Raw genomic sequence first — 27,312 nt, 5'->3', positions numbered from 1 at the left:
AGTTAAATTTTTTTAAAGGTCATTTAAAATGCTACTCAAACACCCAGTTGCGTTTCTACTGAAGCGATGAAAAGTTAACATCACATTTCAAAGTCGAAAAGAGCATCTGGAGCTTGTGATCACCGTTAAAGGTGACCAGGAATCACCAGGATATTACAGTATAAATTTTCATCATCAATTCATCAAATAATAGACTGCAAGCTGCTGGACCTGCAACATCTGAAGCAGTCACAGATCAAATCTAGATGTTTTCTGGTGCGAGGGGTAACTACAATCAAATTCGGTTTGATTTTGGACTTCCAAAGCTCCGTGTTGCAGATTTCACTTGTCTGTCTGGACTGGTTTGAAGCATTAGTGTCAGGAGCATAAACAGAAATGATCAGTCTTAGAAAGCAGACTGGGATTTCAAGATTATCCATGAGAATCTCAAAGTGGCTGTTTTCTTGATGCTAATCGCCAATGCTCTCTCTATCACTCTCTTGTTATAGAATCCCTTTAACAGATTCAGGGGTGGGGGGGAGAGTTATTAGTAAAGAGAAGAAAGGGATTAAAACTTGAAATACATTCAGGATTTTTCTGACATTATCACAGAAGTCCAAATGCATGCACATAGGTTCAGTTTATTGCACAAAAATGCTCAAAGTGATGAGAATTTTCAAAGGTGTTTACTCTGTCTCAAATGAGAACTTTGAATTCATATGACTGGATTTGGATTTAGTTTCTCACTTGTACGTGTCAGCAGAAACGTACAAGCATTCATTTTATACTTGACAGTGCAATCACTACTGTGTGGGGTTTATGTGGCCCGTCTTTCACAGAGCTATGAATAACTAGGCAATGACAGCCAATAATTTATTCTAACGCATTATCATGTGTCTGTGCTGCTGGTCTCAATCATACGTGGGCCAAATATTGGCCCTGCTGACTGCAATAGCAAACCAGTTGTCTCCTTGTGTCTTTTATTTCAGCTCCATGAATATGGAGAGAACTTAGAATTGTACAGAGACAGTGGTCATGACTAGCATACTGACTCCCTGTCCAGATACACGCCACAGACCAAAGCTAGGAATATTTGATATGCCACAAATTGGGGCAGGATGTCTCTACTGCATGGTTAGCTCAACAGCCTTCTTGAAATCTCTTCCAGGAAAGACTGACAATACTGACCCAAGGATCTATGGAAAATGGAGTCTCTCAACTAACCTCTCAAATACTGTTACTCAGTTTTTAAAAAGTCTCCAATTTAAACAGTTCAAAACCACAATCTGTATGTTCTGGCAAATTATACTTCTCTGCTAAAGTCTGAGTGTCCTCCAGAATCTTGATAGCAGGAACAAAGGGTGAACAAATTAAAGAAGAATGGAAGGTCTGCTTTGTTTACTGTTAATCAAAGGTGTGCAGAGAATCAGCCATAGGATGTGAAGGAATAGTATGAAAGCAAGGTGGAAAAACTCTATGGAGAATATAACTAACTTCTTAACTTTCTGCATGGTTCTCTCTAGCCAAAGTGACAGAAAAAAAGCCTCATTTACACTCCCCTCTTTCAGCTGCTTGAATGGGAGATAGTTTGAGCCAAATCTTGTGTGATGCTCCCATCAGCCTGCAGCACTCCAGCTGTGCAGATCTGTGAGCCTTTGTCTTGGGTTAACTAAGCTTTGGATGACAAAATTCATTTTCAGGCATGTGTTCTAGAGCTGCCCTCCACTGTGACTCGATCTGAGGATGTGCTAAATATTACACAGGCAGCTGAATGTAAAAGGATCTTGTCTGGACTGATCAAATCATGTTGGTTATAATGCTGTTCTCTTTCTGTGGGTTACTTGGAGATGCTTGTTTATAATACAGGTTGCAGATCATGACACAGTGTTTTGTCTGTCTTTATACAAGTTGTTTTAAAGTATTAATAAAAGCGAGTGCTCCTTTTTACAGTACCTTGTAGTGCCTGTTGAAAATTATTTCTTCTGTTGGCAACACTATGAACCCACTTCTGGCTTCTGAACAGAACAACACGCTCTTCAATATATTTAAGAACTGAGGAGGACAGAATAATGAACTCAAAATGAAACTCAAATGAATGAAATGTGAACCAGAGCAAACTAAACTAGAGAAATTTCATTTAACAGAATTTATGGCAATGAATACATCTAAAAGCCATGCATTTTATATTCAGATAGCATTACAAAAACATTAGCCTAACTCAAAAAACAACAAATATTTAATATATAACCTATTCCATGCTTACGAAACAAGAGACAGTGATAACTGAAAGGGATGATTTTTTTTCTGAGAGTTTACTAATTGATTGATCTGCATCTGGGGGAGCTGTCAGTTCCCTAAATGTATCTTTATATGTCAGAATATGACATGTAAGTGTCATCTTAAATGTGACTTCATGTAAATCCCCTAAGTGACTTCATCCAGGACTTGCAGGACAGGGATTGTATGGAACAAAGCACTTGTCAGTGTTTTAAGACCCCAAATTGTTTCTAATGGGACCTATCTTAGAGAAAATCTACTCAGTTCAATGACAGTGCTTCACCACTTGCAGGAGCAGCTGGAAATTGCATTTGGAGCACAGAACTATGGGGACTGGGAGCTAATTTCTACTGCAGTAGGAGTTAAAAAATGCCATTTGAGTGCAACAAACTGAGAGTATCAGGAAAAAAGATTTTGATATGCAAGTTTCTTTGTCATTGCCTCAAGAAGGATCTGAGCCATCTCCCCCTTGTTCCCTCATACTGGCTGTCAAGAGACTTATGACACCATCTGTCTGGAACTGAAAGCCTGAGCTGGGAGCAGATGGTAGAGACATAGACTGCACGGGACAGACATAACGCAGAGTTCAGGGAAATGTTTCCATTTCTGATTTATCTGAAATGTTCTTGATGCATCGACTTGGCTTACCAACTGCAGTTATGAAAATCAGAATTGAGGTCTGATTTAAACACTTGCTCCTGAGAAGGATTCCCTACACACTGGGCATCTCAACAACCTGGGGCTATTTGCAGGTACTTTTCCTGGAAAGCCTATTTCTGTTAGTTTCTGATCAAACTGAAAAAGAACAACTCCAACACATGACTGCTTAACTTTTTCATGGAAAAGGTCAGTCTTTATTGTATTGCTTTCGCATCTGTACATAGGAACTTAAACAATCTGCAAAGTGTCTCGTGTTAGATAACGAATTCATCTGACTTATATAAAATTCACTCTCTGATCTATGTCAAAACTCACAATTTAAATAAAATATCTTACTAGCACAGTTCTTTCCGTAATGCTGCCCTGAACAGACACTCCCTGCAGTCACTCCTGATGATTGTCCCCTGAGAAAGCACTGTCTTTGAACTACTGGCTGGTAGAGTTTCAGTGTGTGATTGTAACAGTTGCTTAAGCAGTATGTAGAGCATGTCTGGGTAACATGGTATTTATTCAAAAGTTTATCGACTCTGAGTAACATCTTGATTTTCTGTTATAATAGAACATAGCTTATATTATTTGTTCATACAGTCCATTCCAGAATTACCTATGAAGCCAAGTATGGTGCATGAATCACTGTGGTTACTGCACACTCAAGAGGAAATGACCATGGAGAAAAGTCACCACTGACAAGGTCTAATGACAACTCTTCTTGTCCCCTTGTCCGTCTTTTCATCTCCACATTTCAGAGTATAATTTCTTTCCATGATTTGACCCATGCACCTGGTCATAATCCATTTCAGGTGTTTAATGAATCTGTTTAAAAGAGAACACATAAATGCAGAGTAACCCTCTATACTTAAAAATGAACAGAGAAGTCAGTGTGTAGGTTAGATATAGCACCATGCTGTTGAATTCTTAAAAAAAACCAACAAAACCCACCACAACAAAACCTCCTGTGAATATGGATAATAATTCTGTGAGAATTGCATTTCAGGGAAATCAAAGTAACAGTTTCCATTCATGAGAGGGCACACTAGTCCTTACTGTAATTTTAACAGAGGCATGAAGATGTTAGCATGTGCATATAAGAAGCTGTCAAACACAGGCCATCAAATCAATTATAAGGACTGCCTTTAAGAGATTACAACCAGCTGTGACATACAGTGGGACAGCCTATTTCATGCTAGGTTTGATAAATCAGGCCTATAAAAACTGATTTTTGAACTGGCTACATTTTCTCAGCCAGATACTGTTCATTAAGACTCTTGTTATTATTTGTGTAATTGTGTTAGTTAAATACTGCCTATGTTTGACACTGTCTGATTTTGGTCACTTTCTCTTCTTTGGAGTCACTTTGTTCAAAGCATTTTGGAGCCACTGGTAAGTACAGTTAAATAACATGTAAATTCTTGCTCTTACTGACAAGAATCAATGCCTGTTATAATTGCTTTATCCCAGTTTACCTAATTTGCCTTGACTGGATCAAAGTATCCGGTGGCTATTAAGAAGTTATTTTTTTACTATCATCAGAGGTAAACATAAGGCCTGAGGAGCCTTCTTTAAGTAGAACTACAGCTGCGGATTATGAAAGTGATGGGCACTAGTGACTTTATCCATTTGAATCACAGAATGATAGGATGGTTTGGGTTGGAAGATACCTTAAAGCTCATTCAGTTCCAGCCCCCTGCTAGAGGCAGGGACACCTTCCACTCAACCACGTTGCTCCAAGCCCCATCCAATCTGGCCTTCAACACTGCCAGGATGGGGCAGCCACAGCTTTTCTGGGAACCCTGTGCCAGCAACTCAGCACCCTCACAGGGAAGGACTTCTTCCTAGTGTCTAATCTAAATCTATCTTCCCCTACCCCTGGATTGGTATTGTGATCTTACAGATGAGTAATTAACATAACATAAAATGGTGTGGCTCTGAGAAGGGATGGTTGCCTGGGGATGAATCTGTGTTGAAGAGTTGAGGTAAAGAAAACCAAGAGCAGGTCCCTAGGCTGCCTGCAGCTCAGGAGATCATCTGCACTGTGTGTCTTTGAAGGACAGCTCTTCCCTCCTTCCACTCTGTAGGTATGACAGGCCTCCTGCACAGTGTGGGAAGGCAGGGGACCCTGCATGGGAAGGGAGCTAATCTGGTTGTATAATGGAAGAGAGTTTGTGGTACAGCAATAACAGACCTGCTAACAGATCTGTAGCTCTGTGAAAAGGCTCTCGCTGGGCTGATGGCACAACACAGCCTCCCTCCTGTTCTTCTGCTTTGTCTGGAGCAGAGGCTCAGCAGATCGTATGCCAGGGTGTCTGGCACACGGGGCCCTGAGGCAGGACAGCTGCCACCATTTTGGGTACAGAGGGTATAACAGAGTCTACAAGAAGTCTGAATGAAGAATGAAATATGACGGTCACATTCTGCATGAGAATGAAGAGACTGAGGAATGCGGCATCGTGAACAAGAGTGTTAAAGGGAGCCAAAAGCGAACAGGTTGACACAGTACTGGGGGAAAGCAGACTGAAAGAGTGACTCCTATTGAGACAAAGGGGCACAAAATCACAAAATGGGATATAGAAACTTTTATAAGTAATTTTAAGTAGTGTTAAATTTGATGGCTTTGTAACAGTAGCAATGGAAAATTACTGAGGTGCAGGATACATAGAGAAAAATAGAGAGAGAGAGTACAGCTAGAGAACATACTGAGAATTCTCACAAGATAAATCGTTATAGTTGACATAGCTTTAAGAAAAAAACAGCCTAGAAGAACAGGACACAGGGATAAGGGGTATCTGGGAACTGCAGGTGTCCAGGATGGGCTACAGTTAAACTAACTGATAAGTAGGAGGATAGGAGGATTATTATGTCTCTGGTGCTAACGAACCAATTAAACTGGTATAAGCATCTACTGCGCATGTTTCAAAGGCTGCCAGAAGTGATGAAGATTGTTGGAAGAAGTAAACGACCCTCAGAGACCACCACCACAATTCTGTACGCATGCGGGGAACTCTCTGGAAAATGATGTAATCCATACGTAGCCTCATGAATATGTATGTATGCCCAGGGACTATATAAGGGTGGCTTGTATAGCAATACAGGGACACACGTTAGGAGGATTTATCCCCTGTGTCTCCCGGCGTCGCAATAAAGAATACCTGCTTGTCAGCTTGAAAACTTTGTTGGCAAGTTTGTTCCTGGAGTTTTCTCCGAATCAGTTTGGCGACCCAGATGGGACCCTCTCTGCTCGGCTGCAGGACCCGCTGAGGACAGGGCTCCCTAGGGCCCTCGGGAATTTTTCCCGGAGGGACCCCTCAACTCATTCGGATCGCTGCGGGAGCAGACAAAGACCATCTCATAAAAGGTATTCTTTTTTTTTTTGTATAGTCTGTAAGGTGCAGGGGGCACCTCAGTTTGGTAAATTGGTTTGGTAAATTGGCTTGGTAAATTGGTTTGGTAAGCGTACGCATGGTTTGGAAGCCTTCCGTAAATCGAGATAAGAAATCTCGTGGGTAAAGGTGTATACCCGGCTGCTAGCGTCCCTTTGGTATACACCCACAAGAAGCAGGGGGCTTCTTGTGGTTTGGGTCCTGCAAGACACAGGGGGTGTCTTGCAGAAAAAGGTTTTGGATTTTACTGGTATACACCCAAAGGAAGCAGGGGGCTTCTTGTGGTTTGGGTCCTGCAGGACACAGGGGGTGTCTTGCAGAAAAGGTTTTGGATTTTACTGGTATACACCCAAAGGAAGAAGGGGCTTCTTGTGGTTTGGGTCCTGCAAGACGCAGGGGGTGTCTTGCAGAAAAAGGTTTTGGATTTTACTGGTATTTGATTTATTTTGTGGCTTGTTATATTAAGGATTTTGGTCTTGTGGTTTTGGTATCAGTGACAGACTGTTATAACTAAGCAGGGGGCATCTTGTGATTTAGGTCCTACAAGACACAGGGGGGTGTCTTGTGGAAATGGTTTTGGGTCCAGTGTGCTATCAACAGCCCATAAAGGATTTTATTCAGTGATGCTGTCAGCGGGGGTCCCTGAATAGGTTAGTAGAATCACCCTCTGATACAGTGGGCTGTTCAGTATGGTTCCCACAGTGGGATGCAGACAGGCTGGTTGGACACAAGGGTCTCATCCTTCCTGGGACACTGACAGGTTGGTCAACTATAAAGGGTTCAAGGAAACCCCCCTATTAATGTTACAATATGGTCTGAGCTATAAGGGTTAGGAAGTATTGCTTTTGATTCTACTGGTATTCGCCTATTTTGTGGCTTGTTACAGTAATGATTTTGGTCTTGCGATTCTGGTACTGGTGACAGGATGTTATAACTGTGTTATTAACTGTTGTTTGTTTGGTTGAATTTAAGTCTCTGTCTTTGTCTCAAGTGTTGTAACTGTGTGGAGTATGTCTGGGGATCCCGTCTGTGTGTGTGTAAATGTGAGATTGATAATGGAAAATCTAGCAGAGTGAAGAGATCTTGAAAAAGAATCCTTTTGGGTGCCTTTTGGCACACTGGAAAGAACTTGGAGGGTCTCCTGGGGGCTTGGTAAATAAGAAAATATTGGTAAAATATTGTAACCAATGGTGGCCTTTGTATACTTTGGAAGATCAGGAAAAATGGCCTAAAATTGGAACTCTGAACTATAATACAGTGTTACAATTAATGTTGTTTTAAGGGGGCAAGGAAAATGGGATGAAGTAATGTATGCAGATATGTTTTTCACTTTAAGAAATCACACGGAGTGACAGACTGAATGCAAAATTAATATAGCTCCGCCAGATTCCTTAATTTTGGCTTTGGAAAAGGACAGGGAAAAACTGAAAGTTACGCTGGAGATGCTCAGCCTCTGATATTGGGGAAAGATGTTTAAAGTTAAAAAACAGTAATCAGGAAGATAGGGTGGAAAATCACGTACTACAGGTACCTCCGAGAGGAGCACCCTCTGCCTCTGTCCTATCTGATATTGATAAGGAGGAAGAGATTTCTGTCACTGGCAACAAGCGGCACATCCACATTCAGAGTTAAGAAGGGGTTAAACCAGAAGTGCCGTTGCAGAGGCAGGCACCTGCAGGCCCTGCAGAGCAGGGGGAGCCGCTGTGAGAAAAAGAAAAAAAAAAAAAAGGAAAACCAAGGGGGAAAGGAGGGGAGATCGAGCAGCTCCTGTGTTTGAGCGTGGGAGGAGGGATGTCTGCAGGAGGTGGGGGAGTGGGCTCTTCTCTTCTGTGGGACCGGACCGGTGTGCGTGCTATGGGGGGTTTTGGACGCTGGAAGTGAGACTGCCTGGGGAGGGCAGTGCCATGGAGTGGCTCCGGTGACTGAACTGGAACTAAACTGACGGGGACCTGGGGAATATACCCTAGCAGATCCACTGGTTACATTAAGACTATGAACTAGGGGAAATAAAGTGGAATTTTAGTGGATACAGGAGTAACTTATTTGGTGTTAAATAAGAGAGAAAAGAATTCGTTACAGATGTGGGAGCTACTGGCCACCAAGGAAAAGAGGAAAAAAAAAAAAAGGCATTCTTTTTGGAACCTTTAAAGTACAAATTGGGAAAACAAATCGGAATGCATAAATTTTTATGCATGCCAAATTCTCTAAAATCTTTGTTAGGGCGAGAAGCAACATTTAAAGAAGGCAAAATGGAATTCAGAGTTAAAAACAATTAATTGCAGTTTTGAGTTTAATTCAACAGAAAAGCAAAAAGGAGGACCTCCCTGAAATAGAAGAAATCCTTAATCAGGTGTATGTGGGAGTATGGGCACCTGAAGTTCCAGGTAAGGCGAAAAATGCTTTGCCTGTTATAGTGGAAATAAAAAGGGAGGCCTACCCAATTAGAATAAAACAGTATCCCTTAAAATTAGAAGATCAAAAGGAATAAAAAAAATTGATAAATTTTAAAATATAGATTATTAATTGAATGTGAATTGGAATATAATACTTCTATCTGGACAGTAAAGAAATATGATGAGAAAAGTTGCAGATTGGTTCATGATCTCAGGGCAATCAACAGAATTGCAGAGGATATACGTCCAGTAGGAGTTAATTCGTATGACTGATTGACTAAATTGAATAATAATCAAAAATGGTTTGCCGTCCTGGATTTAAAAGACACTTTCTTTTGCTTACCATTGGCCAAAGAAAGCCACAATTACTGGCTTTCAAATGGGAAAATCCTGACAGAGGAAGGGAAACTCAATTAACTTGGACAGTATTACCTAAAGGGTTAAAAAAAAAAACAGTCCGGCAATTTTTGGAAATCAGCTAGCATGAGAACTAGAATCATGGAAGCCACCTACTCAAACGGGACTCTGTTACAATATGTGGATGACCTGTTAATTGCTACAGAAACAAAGGAAGAATGTATCAAGTGGACAGTGGAATTGTTAAATTTTCTGGGACTGAATGGTTTATCAGGTATCCAGACAAAAGGCCCAACTAACCCAAACCCAAGTTTCCTACCTAGAATATGAAATAACAGGAGGACAGAGACAACTTGGAACTGCTAGAAAAGAAGCCATTTGCCAGACTCCAAGACCATTGACCGTCAAGGAGCTCCGGACATCCCTGGGAATGACTGGATGGTGCAGACTTTGGATCCATGATTATGGTGTTCTGGTAAGACCACTATATGAACTGTTGAAAGGAAACTCTCAGTCTCTAGAATGGACTGATACAGCAGAGGGGGTTTCTAGAAATTTAAAAACAGAGCTAATGAGAACTGCAGCTCTGTGACTCCTGGATGTGACTAAATAGTTTTGGCTATATTCCTGTGAAGAACAAGGAATAGCTTTGGGGGTCCTTGCTCAAAAACTAGGACCCTACAGAAGGGCAGTGGCCTATTTTTCAAAACAGCTGGATGAAGCGAGCAAAGGATGGCCCAGATGCCTAAAAGCTATGGCAGCAGTTATCACAAATATTAAAGAGGCTTGCAAATTTACTTTGGGACAAAAGATTACTGTACTAGTGTCCCATGTGGTATCAGTAGTCCTGGAGCAGAAAGGAGGTTATCTCCTTCACGTTTTTTTAAATACCAGGCCACCACTGTAGAACAGGATGATACAGAAATTGTGGTCACTAATGTTGTGAATCCAGCATCCTTTTGCAGGAACAATCGACAGAACCACTAACACACGACTGCTTGACCACCATAGAGGCTGTATATTCGAGCCGACCAGACTTGAAAGAAAAACCTCTGGAAGATGCTGATTCTTGGTTTACTGATGGTAGTAGCTTCATGAAAAATGGTAAATGAAAGGCAGGATATGCCATTACCACCACTTCACAGGGAAAAAAAAAAAAAAAATAAAAAAAATAAAAAATCTAAACCTTCACCTGGTAACACCTCTGCCCAGAAGTCAAAAATAATAGCATTAATAAGAGCCCTGGAACCGGCTAAAGATAAAAGGATAAATATTAGGACTGATTCTAAATATGCATTTGGTGTGGTCCATGTCCATGGTGCTATCTGGAAAGAATGTGGACCTTTGAACACACAAGGGAAACAGATTAACCATGCTACAGAAATTCTACAATTACTGGAAGCTGTTCAGCTACCTGAAGAAGTAGCTGTTATGTACTGTAAAGGGCATCAACGAGGTGGCTCTGATCAAGAAATTGGAAATAATTTGGCCAGCAACTGAACAATTTCAAATCATGTCCTTAATCCCTGATGGCAAACTAACAATTGAAAAATCTAAACCTAGATATTCAAAAGAGGACAGAAAATTGATTGAGGATCTAAAGGGACAGGAAAATAGAGGGTTGGGCTCAAATACCTGGTGGGCGAATTGTAATCCCCTATAACCAGCTCTGGATGTTAGCTCAGGAAGAACAAAATAAAACTCATTGGGGTAGCAACTCTTTGCATAAATATTTAGACAAACAAATCTATACACCACAGTTCAATTAGTGACAAAACAATGTCAGCTATGTCTTAAGAATAATCCTAAGACTGAAAATAGAAATCAAACTGGGACAATTGGGAGAGGAAGTTATCCGGACAGCAGTGGCAAATAGATTTTTCTGAATTACCAAAAAAAAAAAAAAAAAAAAAAAGGGGTGGTTATCGATATTTATGGGTGTTAACGGATACTTTTTCAGGCTGGCCAGAAGCATTCCCTTACAGAATAAATAATGCAAAACAAGTGATTAAAATATTATTTAACAAGATAATAAGATCATTTTGGGGTACCAGAGGCAATTTCTTCTGACCGAGACTCGCACTTTAGTGCAAAATTGTTACAAGAAATTAGCAAAAAATTAGAAACTGATTGGCAACTGCATGTTCCATATAGGCCTCAGGCCAGTGGGCAAGTAGAAAAGATAAACCATCTGATTAAACAACAAATTAGTAAAATATGTCAGGAAACGAATTTATATTGGTACCAGGCATTACCACTGGCTTTATTAAGAATTCGAACTAGACCCCGGTCAAAAGAAGAGGTTAGCCCATTTGAGATTTTGTATGGAAGACTGTATCAGTCCCAGTTTAAAGGAGAAAGTCTTCAGGAAGTGGGAGAAGGCTATCTCCAACAGTTTCTGATCAATCTGGGAAAACAATTGGAAGAGATAATAGGGAAAAGAGCCAGAGGTTTGGATTATCCAATTCACCCTTTCAGATCTGGAGACTGGGTTTATGCTAAGAATTTTTCAGGAGATCCTCTACAGGAGAAGTGGAGCAGACCGTACCAGATATTATTGATCACCTTTACAGCAGTGAAGATAAAGGAACAACCTGCTTGGGCACATTATTCAAGAATAAAGAAAGCACCAGAGCCAGAGAAGACATGGTGGATCGAACCTTCAGTACCCTTGAGTATGAAATTGTGTCAGTCATAATTTGGACTCTCATAATAACTGGCGCACAAGCTTGGGACCAGAATTTATACCTGAAATTAGTGCAGAATGTTACTAATGTTTTAATCATAGTGACTGTTGGGTGTGTGCACAGTTGCCTAAATCAGGAGAAAGCCTGGATCTCCCATTAATTGGAGTTCCAATTCCTAACACTGTCTCATGGACAAGTTTGTGGGTGAACACTAGCAATCTGTATTCGAAGGAAAGGTTAACATTTGAAATAGTCAATCCTAACCCAGGTAATAAATACTACACCTGTGCACAAAGATGTATTACATCAGAAACCAGGGTAGGAGATCAGGCTTGTTTAAATGCCACAGATGTAGGTCACCATTCAAATTGCAATCATACAATTAACATAGATGGTATCGTAGTTCAGTGATGGCCCGTTCCTAAAGGGAAAGGATGGTATTGATTATGTGGAAAAATGCTTATGAGATTCTACCCCCAACTGGAAGGGGGCATGCACCTTAGCTGCTGTAATACCCAATTTTACTATTACCAACAGGTACCCTTCCAGGACCTGGATTAGAAGTTTTGCTAAACGAATTAAGTGAGGGTTTAACCACATTATTGAACGGCACAACTCATTTCACAGTTTTGTAAAAGGGCTAATTCCATCTTTGGCAGTAAGTGAATTAGAGAAGGCAATTGTAAATATCTCGGCAACCATAGGGGAAATGGAAAGTAAAAACATCGATATAATCCAGGCAGAACAACAAGAGATAACTAGCCTATCTAAGGTGATATTACAAAACTGAATGACTCTAGACATGTTACTGGCATCACAAAAAGGGGTTTCTTCTATAATCAATAAAAGCTGTTGTTCCTATACAGACTAAAGTAGCAGAATTGAAACAGATCTGGAGGAAATTTGGAAACAAACTAAGATATTTCATGAAATGGCCATGGATGACACCTCCTGGGGTTTTGAAGAAACATGGAAAAACTTAACTTCATGGTTACCCAATCTCTCCTGGTTGAGGCAACTGGTTGCAGGAATATTGGTGTTAATTATTTAAATATTGATTACTTGTGGTATGATACAATGTTCCCTCTGGTATTGTAAACGGTCTATGATAAATTACAAAGAATGGAAACGGAATGAAACTAAGCACCAGGTAGAAACGGGAAATTATTTCAAAAAGACTTTTGATGGTAATGGTAATATGTAAAATGTTGCAAAAGAATTTGCAAAAGGACAGAAAAAGGGGGGAATTTGAGACAAAGGGGCACAAAATCACAAAATGGGATACAGAAACTTTTATAAGTAATTTTAAGTAATGTTAAGTTTGATGGCTTTGTAACAGTAGCAATGGAAAATTACTGAGGTGCATGATACATAGAGAAAAAAAATAGAGTACAACTAGAGAACATACTGAGAATTCTCACAAGATAAATCGTTATAGTTGGCCTAGTTTTAAGAAAAACAGTCTAGAAGAACAGGACACAGGGATAAGGAGTATCTGGGAACTGGAGGTGTCCAGGATGGGCTACAGTTAAACTAACTGATAAGTAGGAGGATTGGAGGATTATTATGTCTCTGGTGCTAACGAACCAATTAAACTGGTATAAGCATCTACTGCGCATGTTTCAAAGGCTGCCAGAAGTGATGAAGATTGTTGGAAGAAGTAAACGACCTTCAGAGACCACCACCACAATTCTGTACGCATGCGGGGAACTCTCTGGAAAATGATGTAATCCATACGTAGCCTCATGAATATGTATGTATGCCCAGGGACTATATAAGGATGGCTTGTATAGCAATACAGGGACACATGTTAGGAGGATTTATCCCCTGTGTCTCCCGGCGCCGCAATAAAGAATACCTGCTTGTCAGCTTGAAAACTTTGTTGGCAAGTTTGTTCCTGGAGTTTTCTCCGAATCACTATGGACTGAAAGCAGACTGAAAGATTGGAGGTGGAGAATAAGGCTTAGGAGGAAAGAAGTCGGTAGCAGCCATACCAGGGACCAGCTTCTACTCAACATCACTATTAGTGACCCAGAGAAGTGAGTGAATGGAGAGATCTTCCTTCCAGACTGCAGAAAGTAGGCTCTTTCAGGTACTCAGATGCCGTACTGACAGCAAGGAACTCTGGAAGGATTTCACAAAACGCAATGGGCAAAAGGAGGCAGGTTCAGGAAACATCTGCAAAAGGGCTGGGCAGCAATGTGCCCTCTAACATTCCCTGTTCCACCATTGTGGATTCTGAGAAGTACAAAGAGAACAGGCTGCAGATTTTGGTCAGGATCATGCACTCTCCTGGAGAGCATCCTCTGCTGCTGTCAGTGGCGGAACACAGCACTGGCTGAGAGTGGTCTGACTCATCCTGACATTCTGTATGTTCTTGTGTGTCACTTACTGTAGATGCTAGGCCAGAAACAAGCACATTTGTGTTCAGTGAGGTATTTCTGTCAAATGTCTATCAGCTACAGCACTCTGCTAACAGTAATCATGTGCTCAAAATCCTGTCTCTCACACTTAGAACAAGAGAAGGGGAAATAGCAGCTGAACAGGTTACTCATTTGGTGTTTATCAGAGTGCTTTCCAAGTTGATTTAAAAACTCTGATCTACAGCAGGCAGTTAAGGGGAATTGTTGCTATTCCGCATTGTAAATCTAATTTTAGGCTGGCTTAAAAATAGCATTGCAGAACATAGTGGGCCTCCAAATTAAAGTATAAAGCTTTCTAATGGAAGTTCCAAATACTGCTGTAGGGCTGCTAGTCTAAGATTGTAATTTGTAGTGGCAGATATTAAATGGGGTGTGAAAGATACGATTGGCCAGGATATTCAATTTTGCCTTTCTAGTCAGCTGATTAAAAGTCTTCAAGTTTCATGTAAGTCTATTTTTTAACAGAATTAAAAAAAACACCGGGAAATGAAAAGGTAGCAAGTATTTTTAAAATCTCCAAACTATGGTTTTCTAGTAGCCTAAAAGATTGCTGTATTTAATGGTAGGGCTATTACAGCCTAACTCCAGCACTGGAAGAAGAAACTCACTCATGGTATTTTTGTTAATTGTCTGTGAAGTTACTGCTCTTCACAACTGAGGCTGAACCAAAGGAAACACTGTGGCTCTATTTCACATCCTGACATTGTCTGCTTGCTGTTTCCTGGCTTCCTGCTGGAGTTCATGGCATTCACTGCACTAGAGCTTGTACCTGCCACGGATCTCTCAGTGCACTTCATAATTTCCTATTATACTGTTATCTTTCATATATGGCTGCTATTAGTCTACATGCTTTTTATCACATATATTAGAAACATGTTTGTGTTCTCAGAGAGCATCATTCAAACTATTTAACTAATTTCTTCCCCCAGGTTTGTAGCCAAAGTACTAAACTTCAGCTGGCAAAAGACAGTTTGACAATTTTCTTGAAGAACAGGAAAAACTTGGCCACTTCTGTGTCCTATTTAATTCTCTGACACAGTTGTATTCCATATAAACTAGAATCATTAGAAAGGGTCAAATGCCAAGAGTTGGACTGGCCAAATACACAAACTAAGTGTCTCCAGATTGCTCTTTTCTTCTATCTTAGGATTGCCATTTGCTAGCTGAAATACAGCATCACTCCTTCAGAGGAAACAAACATGAAGAATTAAAACAGATTCATTTCTTAATTCCTTTGGCAGCTTAAAACTGGTAACTGGCTATTGCCTCCTATTGAAGCAAGTTGATTATAGTAAGCTTCATTTTTTGTAAGGAAGAACCACTGATTACTATTTTTTAATTATCTTTCTTTAAAATTACATGTGGCTGGGGCTTTTAACACATGAAATACTAAGGCCTGAACTATTTCTATCCTAAATGGAACGTGTCTCTATATTCTATGCCTCATTTCATGTTACTAACAACAGCTTTTGGAAAATTTGCATTACACAGATGAATGCATTTGGTAGGAAATCCCTTAGGACTGTCCGTGGCTGTGGTTAATGAGTCTGTATAGACAGTTTATTAGTTAACTATGATTTTGTCTTCTCTCCATCTAAGATGGAATTCCAGTTAAGAAGAGTCATAGTACAAAAGTCTCTTTAAAAGAGCTATCAGGTGAGTTTGAGCACTTCTATTAAGAATTCAAAACAGTTCTAAAAAACACAGCTATTACTCTTAAGCCTGTTGTTACTCTAACTCATACAAACTAGCTGACTGACTCAAAGTCTGAAAGGGAAGAAGTCAGAAGGTGTATTCTGACACACTTATGTGTATCCTGTCACTTCTAGTGATAACATTCTTCTGATTCGTTCCTTCACATGGCACTTCCATTTTAGAGAGATGGATCAGAGGCACAAGTTAAGCTCACAGCAGCCACCAGTAGCAGACACAGGAAGGAGTCCAGCATGCTTACTTCCCTCTCCACTAGGCCATGCTGTCTCTCATAGACACTGAGCCTACGTTTCTGATCGGCACTGTACTGATGAGCTAGTGAGTAAAGCTATGTCTGATTCAGGACTTAGGTGCTGGCATTCAGCAAAAGTTCTGAGTCACAAGATTTTGAGTTCTAAATTCTGCTCACTGAAGATGTTTATCATAAATCACATTGATGAAAAATATAGATAATGCTTATACTGTAAGATTAAACAAATCTAGTATTTCCTATTCAGTCTTCATTACTGATTACTTTTGCTCATTTTCTTTCTGATTAGAATACTTGGTGATGAGTCACATCTGATTTTAATAAAGTTCAAGGATAACAGTTGGATCACCTTATTCCAGGGGACTTAAAATATAATAGGGAACCTGGTACACTCACACTAAAACAGTAGATTACATGAGCAAGCTCAGTTATGCTCAGTTCACACAGATGGGTCTCTCCATCTGAACAGGACAGGAAGCTTCTTTCATCTCCTTAGTTGTCTACCTTCAATCTCTGCCACCAGTTATGCCCAGAACCTAATTTTGCTTCTGTTGAGTTCTGTCAGCGCAAGAGAGGGGTTTGCTGCAAGAGAGAACAGAGCTTTTCTGGTCCATGTGCTCTCTTATTTTTACATCTCAATTAGCCTATCCACATTTGCTGAATCCCCTCTTGGGATTTCCCCCCTTTGTCTTCCTGTCATGCTGCCACTCGCCTCCTGGGTGCAAGGCATCATTGCAAGGAGCACACTGCAAGGTTTCAGCTAAGGCTAATCACAGCTTTTTAGTTGTTCTCAGTAATCACTGGTGAGTCACATGAAGAACACTCCTCTTACATTTAACACCAAGCATATGCCTATGGATTTCTCATCTCTGCTGGCTAGATTCTCATCTGAGACCCATTCTTCCCACAAGTTCTTGTGAATGCTAAGCCCATCTGGGTCCAAGTGAAAAGGTCAGGTGGGCAGTCTGTGTTGACACTCGGTACAATAAAGAACTTAGTACAGAACTTAGGGCACTACAGGCTAGGCACAACAGGGGTTTAAATCTTCTCTTTCAGTGCCTGCCTTCTGCTCCCAAAGCAGAAAACACAGCTCCAAAATAGGGTGCTTCTGCCTGCCTTCCTAGGATATTGGTGAGGAGGAATGGCATGGAATAGTGAAGAAACCTGTAACCAGGATATTAACACAAATCCCTTTTCATGGTGACATGTTGTCATTGCCTGGTAGCTATATAATTATGCAGTTTGTGGCCTGGCTGCTGCATACACAAATATCATTAAATATATAAATAGACAAAGCACAGTAATAGTGCATTTTTTTGCTCCCTAATAACTGATGTAACTTTAGGCATTTGTGGTTTGATTCTCAGTGGCAACCACCACTAACATGACCACTTCCAAATTAAATGATCAGTGCTGGAGCTGTGAAGTGTGCAACGCTCCATTACCTCAAGGTGGATATAAACCAGAACTCCTGAACTTTGTAAACACCTCTGCATTTTGATTTCTCCATGTAGAGGTGATATGGTTTTGTAGTTAGAATATCAAGAAGTTTGCAGAGCTGCTTATCCCATTAATATGAGGGAAAAAATTAAGAAACCTATTTATACTGAACAGAACTGTGTTCAGGCCTTATGCTCTGCTAAACTATGTGTTCACGTAGTAGGAAAAATCCACTGAGGAAAATTATGTCTGTTTTTCTCCTTGGGTCTTCCTGAAAACTAGATGCAACTCATCATGACAAATCCTAGTCAGCAAAAAAAAAAAAAAAAAGATTAAAATAAATGTTAATGCCTGCATTAGAATGGTGTTGGAGTAATTAAGATTTGGAGAAAGGGATTTTTTGCAGCAAAGATTTTGCTTAAGTTCCATTAATTTTTATTAATTTCTTCCCTGGAATATAGAGCATTTGTTATGTTCCATGTGCTTTTGACAAAACTTTGTTCGGCTGTTTGTCCAATTAATGCTACTCCAATAATAAAATTTCCACATTTCCCTCTGAACTACTGACCAAAATCAGCTACTGCTGCTTTATACGGAATGTGAATAGAAATACTTAGGAAGTAGTTTTAATCCGTATGAAGGCCAGGGAAGGTTTGTTTGTTGGGTTTTGGTACTGGGGTTCTGGTTTTGTTTTTTAATTAGAAGTCAGATGAAAATCATTTGATAGCTATACGGTATTTGTATAGTATATTCACCAAGGTTATGTTTACAACCTTGAAACAGAATTTCCTATTTCCATAATTTCAAATTGAAAATAAACACATATCCTGATCCGGTTTTCAAACTTATAGGCAATATTTTGCTAGAAATTCTACTGACAGATTTGCTAACACATTTTAATTTAAACTGTGAATGTTTTCGTGAACATACATTTGGCACAGAAAGTCCTAGCTAGAAATAGTGATTTTCTTCCCAACTGCATTTCTATGTTTTAAAATGTTAAATCCTTACAACATTTCCAGAGTTTTAGGATCACTCAAAACTACAACAATAAATTGATCAAGCAAGCCCTCCTGCTAGGATTATCATGAGAAGAAGCCAGAGCTGGGTAGGTTTCTTATTATCCAAGACAGAGGTTTTAAAGGGCACCTGATTGAGATGTCTTTCTGTTTCGATTATGGGCTTTGAATTTTAATAAACATTAGCCTGGATGCTCAGTTACGTTCCGAGCTGCTTTCAAGAGTGGAGCAGCGAAGTTCTTTACCAGCTGTAAAGGTAACACCGAGCATAAGAGCTGCAGTGGCTCACAACTGTGGATATCGGGCCTTAGAAAAAGACATTCCCCTCGCCTCGCCGCAGAGGACAAGGAGCGGGCCTTGGACGGTGGTGCGGCGGAAGCAGGGTGGCGGGAGCGCAGGGGGCAGCCCAAAGCCTGCCCTCAGAGCGCCAGCCCCGGCCCCAGCCAGCAGAGCTCCAGACAAGCCCCGGCCTCGGCTCCTGGCCCCGGCCCGCAGAGTTCACGCTCGTTGGCGGCTGCGGCGGTGCGTGTCCCGGCGCAGGGCCCGCTCCCTGCCCCTGTCCTCCGCCGTCCTTGGAAGGGCTGCCCCCAGCCCTGATGGCGGGCAGGGCGGGCCGAACTCCCCACTGCCAGAACGAGATCGAGTAAATGACTTACTTCCCCGGCGAGTCCTCGGCGTGCCCGCGGCCCTGCCCGGTGGCAGTGGGTCCCGGCCCCCGCCCCTGCCCCGGGGCTGAGGGGAAGCGGAACTGGAGGGGAACATGCTGCAGAAGGAGCGGAGCCGCAGCGAGGGTATCCCGGGGCCGCGGCGGTTCCCTATCTGCGGCCATGGCGGGACACCCAGCCCCAGTCCCGGGCCGGACGGCGTCACCCCGCAGTCAGTCGCTTCGGAGCGCCCCGGGGCGTCACTCCAAGTACCCATCAAAGACATCCATCTCGCTGTCCGTCTCGTAGAGCACTGAGCCAGGGTCAGATAACACCCCCAGATCCACCAGAGCCTGGTCCATATCCTCGGGCAGGAAGACGATGCCTACATTGAGAACGATGTACTCCATCAGGAAGGCATAGTACAGGATCAGCACGTTGACAAAGAATAAGCCCACGTAAAACATATAGGGCAGCACCAGCAGCGCATGGAAGGCCAGGGACTCCAGCGAATCCAGACGTGCCGAGACCGCGGCGGGCATGCAGCCGTGGGGGCTCCGGCGCTGACACCAACCTGCCCGGCTAGCCCGGGGGAGGAGCAGGGAGCGGAGGACCGCACTCCGCAGACCCGGTGACGGAGAAGGGCAAAACACCAGGGCCGGAGCTGGATCCGGAGCCGGGGAAGAGGCGAGCCCCGCTGAGGCGGCACAGCCGCAGAGCGCCCCGGTCGGTCCCCTCCTTCCCCGGAGGAGCCCCCGCAGGCAGGTGGCCAGCGCGGCTTCAGCTCCGCTGCCGCAGCCCCGCCGCTGGCAGGAGGCTCCGCAGGGGCATCTCCAGCGCGGCTGCTGCAGTCCCGCCGCGGCTCTCCTCCTCCGCCCGCCCGCAAACTTTGCGGAAGGGGCCCGCAAGCGCGCTCCCGCTGAGCATTTGCTGCCCTCAGCGAGCCGCCAGCCCCGGCCTGCGCGGCAGCACCCACTTCTGCCCGCTCCTCACCTCCCACTGCTGCTGCTTGACCCTCACCCGCGCCGCATCCCGCCGCAGCACAGCCGGCTCGCGGCGGGGCTGACGGCCTCCAGGGAACCGCCACTTCCGCCGGGTCCCGCTCCGCCTGCCTAGAGGCCGGCGCGTCGGTCTGGCCAGTTGGAAGCGTCGTTCGGTACCCGACCCCAGCCTCCTTCCCCGCACCCGCCGCAGCCGGAGGGTGGGGGCAGATTTGGGGTGTTTCTGTGCCCCTGGAAGCTGTTCTCTGTCCCGGGGGCCTCGGTGGGGGCGTTTCTTTGCTGATTAAGGCTTTACCTGTATCCACGTCCTGCCAAAGGCAGGGTTAAACCTGAAGGCTATCTTGACAGTGGCTGACAAACTCCTCAGCTGTACTAGGTTTAGTTTCTTTATCCAGTTAAAGTAGTAATTGTAAGGGCAGACCAAGACGGTCATTAATGGTCTCTTCATCCCGCTTCGATTAAGTTTGTTTTCAAGCTGGTTCAAAAGTATACGAGCATTACTGGAGGAACTTAGGCGAAGGCAGCGCCAGCAGCCACTTCTCGTCGTGCCCCGCAGCTCTGCACGGCGGCATGGGCCGCGGCAACGCTGCCCGCAGGATCCCGAGGGCGCACAGCGAATGCTGGGGGCCACGTTCACCTCAGGTCACCGCGCCTGTGGGGCACAAAGGCGCGCTGAAACGCTGTTGTGTTGTGCGGGCTAAACGCGGCCTGCGGTACACCTTACCGCGCCCGACTCCTCACAGCCTCACGGAGCCGGCCCGCCACTGCCGCGCGGGGGGCTGAGGGGCACCTCTCCAACACGGCGCCCGAGAAGGCCCCGCGCCACCCCGTCACATGGTTCACCCTGAGTTGATCCGCGGCGGCGCTGCTCTGTGGTAATCCCGACAGGAAAGGAGGAAGCGCTGCGCTTCCCGGGGACTTCCCAGTTTCCTTTGCAGCTGGGTGTCGGGCCCCGGTGGACGCCCTCCCACAGTCCGGGTGTCCCTGAGAGCGGGTGCTTGCGGGAACTGCTGGCTCCGCCAAGCGAGGAAAGGCGCGGCCGTAGCTGAGCTCGCGCTGGTGGAAAAGGGCGAAGTTTTTATGATAAAACAATTGCATAAAGTAGTAGAAATGATTGTTTGAGAAATTTATAAATTAATAGTGGGATTTTGTATATTATAAAATTTTGTAACTTTGCAGTTTTGTATCACGGCTGCTCTGTAACCAGTGTTGCAATGGTAGTCTTCATAGCATAACCATATATGGTGAAAGGTGTACGGGTGGATTCATGGGTGGATTTAGAAAAGTATGTACTGGAGACTATACCCAAGTAGAACCTATGCATGAGGTAGCCAGAAGAGCATACCAGAATCTGATAAGAAAATGCTAGCATCTACACAAGGGTTGGGATATGTCCCAGTAAGGGAAAGGTGAAGAGAACAACCTGAGGAGGACTCCTTCATCGGAACGACCACCAGAAGGGGCTGCGCAAGCGTAGAAGAGGCTGATGTCGTAACATTTATGATGTGGCAATCCTTAATGCATATGCATTAGCTAATGTTGTAACCCGTGCTAAATGTGTATAAATTGCGAACGCGATGTGGCAAGGTGGAAACCAGGTTTGGGTGCGTACCCCTGGTTTCCCAGCGCTGCAATAAAGCACCTTGTATAACCATTCCGGTGGTTATGTGTTTGTTCCTACACTAACAAACCGTGCCCGGTTGACGAGCAGCGGCAGCGCCGCAGTGCCTGCTGGGATCTGCAGTCCGCGCGGAGCCGCCGGGGCTCGCCGAGTCCCAGCGTGCCCCTCTGGCGCATGCGCCATGCTGCTGGTGTCTGCTGCGGCTCGGACTTCTTCGTGATGTCGGTCTGGTCGGGCGTCGTTCAGTCCTTGCCCGTCCTTCTCCCTGGGGCCATGAAGTACTAGAGCCCTGCGGGTGCAGTAATCTTTCGCTGCCAGCATGTTCGGCCGCTCCCGCAGCTGGGTGGGCGGCGGTCACGGGAAGGCCGCCCGCAGCATCCACTCCTTGGATCACCTCAAGTAAGCGCGAGGCCGACGCGGGCTTGGGGCAGCTGTGAGGGGAGGGGGAGCCTGGGGGCGCGTGACCGCTGTGGCAGGGAGCCGGGGCCGGACGGCTGTCTCCGGCTCTGAGGGCCTCGGAGGGTACGGGGTGGCGGAGCTGCTTGGGGCAGGGCTTTACCTCAGAGATGGCTTCGCAGCAGGGCTGGGGGAGAAGTGGCGCGGAAGTCGGCCGGGGCGCTCCCGGCGCTGTTCACCTGAAGCGGTTCAGCTGAGCAGCCCCAAGAGCAGGCTCTGAGCGGTGCGGGTTGGTGTTTTTCTCACGGAAACCTGCCTCGTCGTCCCAGAATGTCCTCAGGGCAGACGCAGTTTCTTGATGCCATGCTATGCTCAGGGCTGCGGCACTTGTGTGATTTTTTATTTTAATAATGTCACAAACTCATTCAGCAGAGTAGCGTGTGAGAGGTGATAAATACAGGACATAGCACATTCCTCAGGAGGGAGAACTTTGTTTCCTGGTAGTGGCAAAGATAGGGAAGCAAGGAGCCTGATCCCATCCTGTACAGTACAATACAAACGTTCTGAGGGGTGTGTACATTTTAGCAGTCAGCAGTGATTCATGGTAGTCAGGTTGGTGGTTTTGCAGGTCCAGGGACCTGCCCTGGTTGGAGGGCTCAGGAGCTGGCACAGAAGTACAGCTTTTGAGCTGGAGGATCCTAACGTTCATCTGTGGAGGCTGACAGCCCTGTGTTACTGCTGTCTGCAGAGTGTGGAATAGTGTTTTTCTCTAGTTCTGCCACAGGACAGTTGGAAGGATGGGGAGGGATAAAACATTCCATATTCCATTTCAAGCCTTCTGCTATTGTGAGAAAAGTAGGATTCCCTGCTATAGCTGCTTTTTCTACTGAAAAAGAAAAGGAGGTTGCTGAGAGAGGAAGCATTTCTAAATCAAATCAATGTGAACACACAGCTCATTGAGAAGTAAGTGGCTGGTAGTTTACAAGTTTTGAATCTTGCAGTTAACTTTGTCAAGGTGATTTACAGATTCTGATACTTGTCTTCAACTAGAAAAATGTTCAAAGCCTTCAAGACTAATTGAAATGCGTTAGTTTTTACCAAAGACGGGGAAATCAAGTCCATAAGTACAAAACTGATGATGCAGTAGCACTGCAGAAGGTCATTTTGAAGCATGGTAGGTCAGACTAGTACATCAACATGATCTGGCATTGCAGGAAAAAGGGAAAAAGTCATATTTGGATATAAACATAGGAATGTTTTATTTAACATACAAGGGTTAGTCACTGGATACTACTCATTGCTCGTGGAGTTTTAGGTCTATATGGTTTTGATGTTACACTTTAAGGTAGAGCAAGAGTGCTGATGCACAGTGAAATTTGAAGCAACTGAGTTTGTTCAGAAAAAGTAGGCAGGTGAGGGGGAGACTTTCGGATGTTAGAATCTTTCAGGCAAGAAAAATGTGATCATATGTTCTCTTGGGTTCCCAAAGGGTCGAAAAAAGTGATACTTTCATTTGCAGTAAAAGGGACTTAGGCCATAGGTATTGTTGCTTGTGGCTGACTTCTTGTCTCAGAATGAAGTATAGCGTTCTCTACTAAAATGCTAGCTTTTGTTTGTTTGCTTCTTTTGCATGTGATTTCTTTAATCATAAATTCTGAAATGGTAGTAAGTAAAGGACACCCAAGACCTTTGATTTGTTTAGACTGTATATTTTAAGTGTTTCTTTATGTTGTATTAATTTCAGTTTGCAGCTACATGTTAACAGCAACGGTAGCTACCTACTGGTAAAGTGAAATTTAGGGGTTTTCTAAGGTAGCAGTCAAAGTGGGTAAAGCAACAGAAGGAAAAAGAGCAAAGAACCTTTGTTTTGGGGTCATGAAACAAAGTCTGTGAGCTTTCTGCATTCTCATCTCAAACCACCATGTTGTGTTCCATGTGAATGAGTTGAGTAGAATGCACCAACCTATTACAGGTTAGTTTAGCCTATAAAAAGTGAAATAGGCTATGTTGCAAGAGTGAAATTAGCCCAGTCTATCCTTACAGGAATACTTCCTTCTGCAAGTATGCTATAGAATGGGTTGGTTGGAAGAAAATCATGAGGCTGCATTAAGTGTTTTGATACAGTCTCTTGGTCTAGTCAAAAGTTACAGTATAATCTAGCTTTTAGTAGTTGCTGATACAGTCTCTTGCTCTAGTTAAAAGTTACAGTATAATCTAGCTTTTAGTAGTTGCTGAATTGCAGTCTAGAGAGGCTGCGAAACAGTCACTACGCACTGAGTGCTTCTGACCATTGTTTTTCAGGGAACTTGGTATTTTTGTTCCCTTTGGTTAGTAATTGAGGGATTGTCAATAACAATAAATGGAGAAAGTCTAAATATTCTCAAAACGAGAACAATGTTAACATGTTGTGAAAATGGTGTGAAATTACGTTTTTATCTTTACATTAGATTGTTTGAAACCAGGCTGAAATTCACTTCTTAAAGTTGACATCCAGCAGTTTAAAATGAAACCCTGTTTTCCCTGCCTTTATGTAGCCCTCTGCTTTGTTTATTATATGTTTCCAGTTCTAAAAGCAAATACATCAAGGCTAGTCTGCCTTTCCATGCAGGCTGGGAGTTCTCCTGTAGGTCAGGATTTCTTACACAGCTGCTGGCTGTGATAGTCACTGTACTCTGATTCTGCGGCAGCTCATCTTAGGAGCTGTGACCTATGGTTAAAATACCAGGAAGTCTTTCATATAGCCTAGTTGAGGGTAGTGTAACCTTAGCATATTCATGGTGAGGATTTATTGAAAGCATAATGGTATCTTAATTCCCCTTCTGTCTATAAACTTTGACTTTGCATTGGAACAGATGAAGAGGATTGATGTCAGTTCCCCCATATATAAGTGGTGATATCTTAAACATTTCTGAGGAGTTCATCTGGTAATACCTCTGGTGTTTCTGCTAAAGTGAAAGGCTTTCGAGTTTAGGAGTAGTATCTTTGTTTCTAGATGCATTCCCCCCCCCCCCAGTCTCAGAAGTATTTTACATAGCCCTGTTGTTACGTTCAAGTGTGCTTCCCATTATTGCTTCTACACTTGGTATTTTAATTCCATACTGATTGCACAGAAGGTTTTATAGCGTTAGAGATGGATGCTGAACATTTCTCATGACTTGGTCAGGTGCAGTGCCCATAAACACATATGATTGAAGACCTGCTTCACAGTTGACTCATTTCCTGCAGTACTCTCCATGCTATAAATTGAGTTTCCTCTATAAGAACAATATGTGACTGCATAGTTACAAGCAGCATGAAAAAGCAAGCATGTTATGTTTAAGTCTGGGTGTTCTGAGTGCTTGACTTCCTAAACTCTTCTCAGTTCTAGTGCTTTTTTGTAAGTAATAAATAGGAAGCTCATTAATACACACTTTCTATATTCATGATTTATGTTATCCCTTTGAACATGAAAATGTTCAGAATTTTGTTTGTCTTAAGTTGCTGGCAAAATCTCTCACAGATTTTGATGATATCAGGTGCTTTGATGCTTCCTTTATGCTGATTTTTTGATAGGATTTTGTTTGTTTGAATCCAGTTTTGAGATAGAGAGATCACAAAAGCCTCCTTTTTGAGGGTTTACTATTCTGGAGCACAAACTTGACCCTTTTATAATAAGCATTTAGGCATAGGCTTTAAGGATTTATGTAAATATAAAAATCTTGTTTCTGTCTGATACTTTATATTCTCAGATGTGGTATGTTGCATGTCTACTGAGAGAAACAAGCGTGTGCATGATTTCTCATACATTTTTAACTAAAGGAATAGCTTGAAAGTGAAACACAGGCTTTCTCCAAGTGCAGCAGATCAAGGAACTTTGCAGTAATATTGATATTAAGTAAATTAATATGGAGTTAATATGCTCCTGACTATTAAATGTTTCTTGCTTTTTGCATCTCAAATGTCCTATGTTCCATAGATTCCTGAGGTGAAGTAATAGCACATATTTCTTTCCACCGCTTCCATTCCCAGTTCTGCTGTTGGAGTAAACAGTATTCCCACATTTGCATAGTGTAACTTATTAATGAGAAATACATGTTCACAGATGCAAGAATTTTTATATTACTTCAAATAAATAGGCTAAAATAATTGAAGTAGTGTAGTATTAATAACTTTATCAGGAAAAATACTTACTACACAGATTGCTGTGGAACAAACTTTTGTGATTTAATTGTCTCCTGTCTTCAGCTGTTCACTGTTCCATTAACTGATGCATGCTCAGAGCAGTGACTTAGCTTTTGCTCTGTTTTTTGGTTCACTGTCCTGACAGTACATATAGAGCCATAATGGGAAGCTTTTGCAGGCCTTGTGTGGTGGTTGCTTTTTTTAGAAAGCCCTGGGAATTCTCACAGGTGGTCACACTTCAATTCTCACATCTTTACTGTGAGCCATCACACTGTCAGTCTCCATAGAAGGAATCTTGAATTGTGATCCTCCGATTAGTTAGAGATTTGCAGGTGCTCTTTGACTTGCTGTTTAATGACTTCTGTTACAGTACAACATGTGATCAGGCAGTTATGACTGTAGGATATAGCTACAAATCAACTTTTCCTAAAATGGTTTCAAGCTTAGCAGTTTCTGTTCTGGATTTGGAAAATGAGTATTGATTTATGAGGGGAAAAAACAGCATGAAGAGGGAGAGAAAACTTTACTGGAAAGAAAAAGCATGAAAAGACAGTATTTTTGCCTCTCCTGTAGTCTCTTCTGTTTTTCTTCCTCTTCTGTGTGGTAGGTCAACTTTAATATGATGTAGGCTTTATTACACTGCCGATTCTGGGGGGGAGGGAAGGGAGAATGTGGTATGTCAAGTTTACTAACGTGAAATTCTGAGGTTTGTTTACCTTTTAGTGTCCTTGTGCAGTAAAATTGGTATTTCATGATTAAGCAGTACCAACATTAGCAAGCATATAGCATTTTACTGTAACAGCAACATAAACTCTGAAATAGCCTCTGCTTCCTGCATTGCTCATGAAGATGGCCTATGTCTTGCAACCAGTCCCATGAAGCTTTGGTCAACTGAGTGGCAGCTCAGTCGTTGA

General features: G+C 43.0%; 2 protein-coding genes across 6 annotated transcripts in view; one reads left to right on the top strand and one right to left on the bottom strand.

The window, feature by feature from the left end:
• Positions 1-3,082: 3,082 nt before the first annotated feature.
• On the bottom strand, positions 3,083-20,201 carry DEXI (Dexi homolog). Its single transcript, XM_061376111.1, has 2 exons — positions 19,232-20,201; positions 3,083-3,729 (listed from the first exon to the last, which is right to left on the bottom strand). Exon 1 carries the CDS (start codon positions 19,759-19,761, stop codon positions 19,480-19,482), a length of 282 nt encoding a protein of 93 aa, XP_061232095.1. The 5' UTR covers positions 19,762-20,201; the 3' UTR covers positions 3,083-3,729; positions 19,232-19,479.
• A 1,842-nt stretch (positions 20,202-22,043) lies between these two features.
• Positions 22,044-27,312, top strand: part of CLEC16A (C-type lectin domain containing 16A) — a 73,736-nt gene continuing 68,467 nt past the window's right edge. For 4 of the 5 annotated variants that reach the window (XM_061376072.1, XM_061376071.1, XM_061376074.1 and 1 more), the window contains exon 1: positions 22,044-22,240. In XM_061376072.1, the coding sequence (XP_061232056.1) occupies positions 22,161-22,240 (80 nt within the window). In that variant the 5' untranslated portion in view covers positions 22,044-22,160. The remainder of the gene's footprint in view (positions 22,241-27,312) is intronic. The other variant, XM_061376076.1, reaches the window with a different exon arrangement.

The sequence above is a fragment of the Neopsephotus bourkii genome, unplaced genomic scaffold, assembly GCF_033783945.1.
Source record: "Neopsephotus bourkii isolate Nb327-2 ecotype Australia unplaced genomic scaffold, CSIRO-AGI_Nbou_v1 NB_1706, whole genome shotgun sequence".
NCBI lineage: Eukaryota > Metazoa > Chordata > Aves > Psittaciformes > Psittacidae > Neopsephotus > Neopsephotus bourkii.
This window is presented reverse-complemented; position numbering and strand designations above follow the sequence as displayed.

Bases quoted from the DNA above. Each gene is read 5' to 3' on its own strand.
- DEXI (XM_061376111.1), bottom strand. From the start codon at position 19,761: ATGCCCGCCGCGGTCTCGGCACGTCTGGATTCGCTGGAGTCCCTGGCC.